Here is an 8,080-nt window from a genome sequence, read left to right on the forward strand (position 1 = left end):
CCTTTGCTATTAACAAAACCTGGTCTACGTTTCCCAAAAGCACATCCTTGCAAATTTCTCCTCACATCTTGCCTACCAAATTCTGTAATTTGAAGTTTCTTGTATTTTTCCCATGTAAGGTTATCATCTAGATACTGTATTGTTTATCCTAAGTGAATTTTTAAAATTTTCTCTTAGAACCACGGGATATTAAAGCAAAAAGCGTTCTTGACAGACATTATCTGGGCCCGCTTGAACTCAACACTTGGCTCTTGTCTTTCTCAATCCTTCGCCGCCCCTCTTGGCATCCCACAGCTCTTGCCACCCAGGACGCGACAACTATCTACAAAACATAGGATGAGGCCTACCTGAACTCTGGTATTTAAATTATTTCGACATGCCTTTTCCGTAGTTAAGCCTCTGTTTACATAATTTCTTCTGACTGTAATTTCCTTACCTTTTCTCTATTTGCCTTGTTTTGTTTGCTTTTCAGTCTGGCCGAAATCTCCTTAGCTCTGAAAGTGCTCATTTTTAAACTCTCATTAGTCTAACAGTAGTAAGTATTTGCATTATTTAACGTGTACACTTCCTTTCATCAAAACCAGATCAGAAACTCTTTGAGGGCAAGGGGCCCTCTACTTGTATCCCAGGTGTTTAAAAAGTATTCTGTGAATAAAAGGCACAAAGCAGATTGTTATTGGAATCCTATATGACACATAATATTGCATATTACATGTACATTTCTTTAAGTTACAAAATCAATGTTTTAAGTATAATGAAAGAAACGGCTGGTAGATCTAACAGCATATTTTGTAATATTGCAATCTGATATGTATAGAACCAATGCAAATGAAACTAACGTTAGCGGAGGTACAGAAGACATATTTTTGCTATGTGGTTGTGACATACTGGCTGCTAGGATGATGCACACAAACTGCTCACTTTAAAGTACAAGTACTTAACACACAAAAGGTTTTCCTTAAGAAACTGTACAACAAAATTCCTTGGCAACCTTCCTGTAGGACATATCAAATTATGCTAATGATACTCTATCAGAAAACGAAAGTTAATAATTCAGGAAACTTTTGGGAAATGCTCATTAGCGCTCGATTCCAGAAGCCAAGCTGGTGATCACAGACCAGTTGCTTGTACATCAATCGCGTCTGTTGAACTCACCGCGCTGCCCACGTGCTACTGACCGCGCCAGCTTGCGTCACGTGACACAGCTCGCAGGCCCCCTTCTCTCATCTGTGACATCTCCAAAAGTGCCTGATTATTTTCTTTTCTTTAGAGAAAGCTGGCCCCAATTTCTAATGGAAGAGCGAGAACAAGAACTTATCTTTTCCAGTTTTCATTCCTAAGCTTTCCCTTCCTTTTATGAGCAATGTTACGGAATTACTTTTTCCTTATTGGTCGGGTTTTTTCCTGGGCGACTTTCCTGCTCTCTCTGGGTCTTTCCGAGCAGTCGGCGCTGGCGGTGTGCGTCACTGTTCACCGCCGTGTCCCTGCGCTGCTTCAGCCAGTCTCTTTTAGGGCCTGTGGCCTCGATGTCCTTCCCTCGTTGTGCCCTGTTGTGGGCTCGGCTCCCGGTGGGGCGCCACGCTGGCCACCCGGCAGCTGTCTGCTCTGCCCTTCGCGCCCACGTTGGGCTCTTTCCTGGGGCTCTGGGGCGCGTTCCTGCTGTTGCCACCTCCTCCTCCTCCTCTGCCTCTGGGGGTTCTAAAGCCCCGAACACGTCGTTGTTCGTGCCGCTGACTGTGAAACCTCAGGGCCCTAGCGCGGATGGCGACGTCGGGGCCGAGCTAACCCGTCCTCTGGACAAGAGTGAGTGCAGGAGCTAGCGAGGGTGGCGGGGTGGTGTCTGTAGGGCCGAGGGGCTGCTGTTAAGCAGCTGCACCCCCTTGCCTTGGAGACCCGAGATCCTCTCGAGCGTTGTCATCGTGCCTGTCAGGGTCTGTCTTCCTCGCTGGTTTGTGAGCCTCAGAGCTTGTCTGATTGATCCTTTAATGTGCCGCCCCAGAAATGGCCATTTCCCTTTTATTCTCCTCTCAGTGGTTTAAACTCTCTTGTGATGGGACGATTCACATCCCCCCACCCCTTATTTTTTTGAGTCGTTAGGTGGGCAGCCAGTTTTCTAGCATCCTTCTTTGTTTCTTCCCCGCTGCCCAGAACTGTTGTCTTCAAGTGGCAAGGGAGTGAGTGGGTCAGTGGAAAGCCAGAGGAAGAACTTCTTTCAGGATTCTTTGTCATTGACTGGGCACGTACGCAAACCAGACACCGTGTTAGGCTGTGTGGTGGTTGCCAAGAGGAACCGGATTCAGATCCAGATCCCTTCTGCTCCAGAAACTTACATGTCCTTGGGGAGGAAGGACAGATGGATAACAAGGTAGAAGATAAAGGTGTCCTTGCCAAAAGTGGTAGGCACTGATCGTCCCGGGCTCTAGAGATAAAATCGCTTAGCATCACAAGTGGCCGTGGGTTTTGTCCCCCAAACTAACTTTGGATGGATTGAACAGGGAGACGTGTACATGTTTACAAGGGGAATCTCGGATTATAGGGCTGTACCTCTTTAGTTTCTGGATAATTAGGGAGGTGAGGCAGTTTCCTCTGATCAAATGAAGCTCCGGGAGGCTGAAGAAATGCTATCGCTTCACAGAGCCGTAGCTCTCCAGGAACTAACTACCTTTAGGCATTTCACTTCATTAAACAACATTGGTGCCTCCTATTGTCACTTTCAAATAGAGACTACAGCATACTAAATGTTGTTTTTCAGGGCAGAAATACAATACTTTCACTGGAAATGTGATGGAACGCTCACAGTATGTTATCCTTTAACCAGTTCTTCCAAGCCACTGTTAAGCCCTTTCCCTTTTCTTGGAGCTGAGGGCCATATTATTTTGATAACTTTAGTGGTGTAATTATTTATATTACTACTTATTCTTTATTTTAAAATTGTGATAAAAACATAAAATATACCATCTTAACCGTTTTTAAGGGTACACAGTTCGGTAGTGTTAAGTATATTTATGGTGTTCCGAAACCCATCTCCAGAACTTTTTCATCTTGTAAAACTCAAAGGCTAAACCCATTAAAAATGATTTCCCCATTTATTTTACATTTTTTAAGATGCAGTAATTTGTTGGGCTACGGAGCCGTGGCCAAGACGATGGCCCTGGCAGAAGTTCTGGGGGGGGTCACCGGCTCTAAGAGACCCAGCGAGACCTGTCTGAGCGAGGAAGGCACGCGCGCTCAGTGGGGAGGGGACGTGGCGCGCGCACGCGCGAAAAAAGACGCATGCGTCCCGGGTTCCCCTCGCGCCATGGTCCCCGAAACCCCGCGCGTGAGGTTTTGGATGGCAGAACACCGGGGCACGAAAGGCGACCGGGGTTGCCACGCGCCCGCCTGGCCCTCTATCCTGGTGGGGGCGGTTTGGCGTTCTTTCCCTCCTCACAGTGTCAGTCGGAGCCCAGCTTGACATTGCGGCGTCTGCTCGGGGAGGTGAGAGTCAGCAGGTTGGTGGTGTATCAAGGATTGGAGAAATGAGGGTCCAGACCCTCTATCGGGTTTTGGAACCAGCGGGCTGCCTTCTCAAGGTCCCGGGCTGTTCGACGCGTTCCTTGCTTGCTCAGGAGGACATTCCTCCGAAACAGCGGCGTCAGTGTGAGGACTGAGCGCATTGAGTGGCAGGGTTTAGGGACAGAACCAACCAACCCTTTTTCCTCCAGTGAAGGGGTTCAGGGGAAACAGTACCATGCCCCCAGGGACATAGAAGGAACCTTTTCCTAAACTTGCCTGCTCATTGTTTTTAGTGGCATTTGAGATTCTGCTGTGCGCTTAGTGGAGGAGCAAATGTTTTTAAAATAAAATGGATACAGATCGTAACCATAAAAAAAATACAGTAATTTGTGTGAGATAATTTGTTTTATTAGACTTAAATATAGAAAAATCCTTATTTTGTGCAGCTATTTCAATTTACCTGAAAGTGTAAATGTTTTTGATGCTTCCAGTAAGAAGATAGAATGAAAACATAGATTGTCAGCACCAGGTTTTCTTCTGGTGAAGAATCCTTAAATACCCCCTTGAGTCAGTGTGTGCAGGGTGATTTTTCATTTCCTTTGGGATTGGTTTAGACATGGAACTTACTAGAATGATTTTTTAGGTTTGCAAGAGGGGCTGCAGAGAACAATGAATTACTACAATCCTATATAGCCAGATGGTTCAAGTATCAGATTTTTCACACAGAAATTGAGAAAAGAAGCTGTCAGATCTCAATCAGTCTCATGCCTACTCTTCACCCAAAAAGTTGTACTTCAAGGCTCTGTCGTATGTCATTCACCTTGCTGTCTTTTTCCGTGCGCGCGCTTGCGCGCTCTCTCTCTCTCTCTCTCTCTCTCTCTCTCTCTCTCTCTCTCTCTCTCTCACACACACACACATCTCCTCTCAAGTCAGTCTTTCTTTCAGATCTTGTCTCTAGCCGGACCTCCCCCGGAACTGTATATATTGGGTTGTCGGAAAAGTCATGATGCATTTTTGCAACTAAAAACAGAGAAAAAAATACATCATGACTTTTCCGACAACCCAATGTATCTCGCTGCCTGCTATGTATCTGCACGTGGATTCCATACATGCACCTCATCTTTGCATGTCCAAGGCAACGTATCTTCCCCCCAGCTTACTCCTTCTCCAGGTGCTGTGGTAAAAAACCTGGTAGTCTTGCTTCTTCCCATACCTCACCCTCTCCATCTAATAGTCAGAAAGGCCAGTTGACAAGTCTTGTTGCTTTTACCTCATAAATATTTATTAAATTAATTCACTTCCCTCCTTCTCCACTCCAACCAACCTAGCCTAAATTACCAGCTTCTGTCTTTTGGTAGGACTGTCGAAATAACCCTTACATGTCTCCTTGAACACCTTTGATCTCTCTAATCCATTCTCTCCCTGCTGTCAAAATGTTCTTTTAAAAAGATCTAATCATGCTTCTCTTCTGAAAAAAATTGTTTAATGGTTTTCCGTTGTTCCCAGTTTAAAAGGGTCCTCAATCACTAATATGGACTGTGGGTCCCTGCCTCATCTGGCCCTAACTCTCCAGCTTCATGGCATACTGCTCTCCATGTTTCAGCCATATTCATGAAATATGTACTTTTGCTCCAAGGCCTTTTACAGATGCTACTCCCTCAGTCTAGAATACCCATGTGGTTCTTTCCTTTCTTTTTTTTTAAAAATAGCAATGGCAAATATTGAGTGATTGCTAAGACATAACCATTCTAAGCATGTGATTCGTTTAATCTTCCTAATAACCCTTATGAGATAGACACTGCTTTTATCCCCAGCAAACATTTACTGAATGTCTACTATGTGCCAAACACTGTTCTGGTCACACAGTAGCTGCTCAACATATACACATATAATTTCTTCTCTGGTTGATTGTAACACATTTAACCATGTGGATGTAGACTGACTATAAGCAGAAAGATGGTGCATATTTCTGATAGTCATACAGCATTTAAATGACAGGCCTGATTTACAATTTACTTACCTTCTCTCCATTTCTGGATTGGAAAATGAGAATAATATTTTCTCTGCTTACATCTCTGGATTTTGAATATCACTATAACATGTTTGGCAAAGCACTTAGAAAAGTGTAAAGCGATTAATAAATGTAAACTAGTGTCATTTGTACTAAATATTTGCTATATGCAAAATGGAATTAAAAGTTGTTGGGTTGTCACCCTGCAGTAGAATCTGTGATGTGTGGAAATGGGGAAAACTATTCCCCGAGGAGCAAAAATAACCTACCCTACCTATATGATATAGTTGATGTGAAGATTCAACAAAATTATGCATTTTTAGGTTATTGCATAAATAAGGGATTTTTTTCTAAGCCTTTCTCTCTTTAGGCTGTTAATAGCTGGTCTAAAATTCCTCAGATATATTTCTACTCATAATCAGCTGGCTCTACTAGAGCAATGGTTTTAAGTCTTTTGGGCACTCTTATGAATTTCTTAAGTGTTTGGAAGTTCCAGCAATGAAGTACAGCTACCTTCGATGGCAGAGTAGCCCTCCTCTTTCTGGGAAAGATGACTAAGCTGGAAGCTTTGGGAGGTCTCTAGTGGTGCAGTGAAGGATGAAGATAGCACCCAGGCATTGAGTTCAGCCAGGTGAGCTCTGACTGACACCAGTTACAGATGCATGATCTCCTGAGTTTTGATTGATCAGGAGATCAATATTTATAGGAGGTGGCAGCAACAAATAATATTCATGACTGATTTTATTAGCAGTTGTGACTCCGAGGGAGGCTCTCAGGTTAATTGAGGCAGGTTGTGGTAATTTCCTCATAGATTGTAGTCCTGGTAGATGGGCAACTGCAGAGTGGAACTTGGATCCTTTGAGCTGTGGCAAGACAGTTGAAGCCACTCACCTCCCAGTAGGGTGAACTAGAGTCAGAGTTTTGGGGAACTTGCTTGTCAAAACACCTGGACTGATATGTCCTGGCATACCACTTATGAAGTACAAGTACAAAATTAGGGTGTAATGCTAAGGGGATCAAGATTATGGAGACAGGCCCTGTATAAGCTATTAGGCGACACTTGTCTAACTCGAGCACATCTGGCTTTCTGCATGAGAATTGTGCTGTTGGTTGCAAGAACCTTGTGAAAGAGCAGAGACTTAAGGAAGTCATTGTAATTTGCTGGAAGTTTATCGGGTACAAACCCATTTTGGAGTATAGGGAATAAATAGCTAGGCTCCTGAGTCTTAATGCTGCTGTCACACCCATCACCTGAGCTAGGTGCAGAAAAGTCAGGGGCAGTTCTTCTAATGCAGCTATCTGCTGCAACAGTGGCAATGTTAGTAAATCTAGTACCACTTTTTATAATTCCCTTTGTGATTATATGAAAGGTTCAGCATGAGTCCCTACCACTACTAGAATATTCTGGTACATCTTAATATTCAATGACAAGGGTAGTAATGTGTGTTATGTGCCATTGAGATGGCTCTGACTCCTGGCGACCCTGTGAATGAGTGACATCCACCATGTCCTGTCCTCAACAGCCCTGCTCAGCTCCTTAAACTCCTGCCTGTGGCTTCTTTTATGGAGTGATTCCATTACGTATTTGGTCTTCCTCTTTTCCTGCTGCCTTTTATTTTTGCCAGCATTATTGTCTTTTACAAAGAATGCTACCTTCTCATGATGTGCCTGAAGTAAGACATCTTCCGTTTTGCCATTTTTGCCTCCCGCGATGGTTCAGGCTTAATTTGCTCTGGGATCCACTTGTTCATCTTCCTCGTGGTTCAGGGTAATCGTAGAGCTCACCTCCAACACCGTATTTCAAATGAACTTTTTTTTTTCCCTGTAGCCTTCTGCATTGTCCAACTTTCACATCTGTATGTAGTAGTTGGGATATGAGGGTGTGTGTATGATCTTAGTCTTCCTCTCTAATGATGTATCTTTGCTCTTGGTGATCTTTCCGAATTTTTCCATTGCTGTCTTTCCGAGTCTCTGCCTTCTTCATTTCTTAGCTGCAGTTTCCGTTTGAATTGATGACCGAACGAAGGAAAGTAAAACTCTTTAACAATTTTAATGACTTCAGTATCTGTGGTAAAGTTGTATATTTCCTACCCCTTTAATACTACAACTAGTATTAGTAAAGGATAAGAAAACTAGTTGTAATATTAAAGGGGAAGGAACTAAATGCCACTACTAAGTGGTCTTTGATACAATCTCTTCAGGATTGATTCTGCCTTTCTCTTTTTTGGATCCTAGAGATTTTCTTTTTCTTTTTTTTAAAAAAAAGATTTTATTGGGGAATTAGGGAAGGGGAACAGACAAGTTGCTGTCCTTTTGCTCTTCAGTCTAGTTGTGGAGGACGTTGCTTCACTGGCCCATGTTGGTATTATCATTGCAATCTTCCTGGGTGAGGTTGATCAGCCGCTGGCCACAGGATGGCCGCTCACAGCAGCTCGCGAAAGCTCACACCGGCTACCAGCCACTCACGGTAGCTTACGGCAGCCCACTGCAGCTTCACTGCAGCCTGCGCCGTCACCGGCGACTCACGGCAGCCCAGCTGCAGGTTGAGCTGTTGTTCACCATCTTAGCTGTAGA

At 44.0% G+C, this 8,080-nt stretch overlaps 1 protein-coding gene across 2 annotated transcripts in view; it reads left to right on the forward strand.

Annotated features, from left to right (window-relative positions):
* Positions 1 to 1,308: 1,308 nt before the first annotated feature.
* SUPV3L1 (Suv3 like RNA helicase) overlaps positions 1,309 to 8,080 on the forward strand; it is a 32,066-nt gene continuing 25,294 nt past the window's right edge. Inside the window, exon 1 of one of the 2 annotated variants that reach the window (XM_019626423.1) lies at positions 1,309 to 1,803. In XM_019626423.1, coding sequence (XP_019481968.1) covers positions 1,527 to 1,803 — 277 coding nt within the window. In that variant the 5' untranslated portion in view covers positions 1,309 to 1,526. Of the gene's footprint in view, positions 1,804 to 3,300; positions 3,478 to 8,080 lie in introns of those variants that run through there. The other variant, XM_019626437.1, reaches the window with a different exon arrangement.

Source organism: Hipposideros armiger, unplaced genomic scaffold (assembly GCF_001890085.2).
Source record: "Hipposideros armiger isolate ML-2016 unplaced genomic scaffold, ASM189008v1 scaffold_15, whole genome shotgun sequence".
In the NCBI taxonomy this organism is placed as follows: Eukaryota; Metazoa; Chordata; class Mammalia; order Chiroptera; family Hipposideridae; genus Hipposideros; species Hipposideros armiger.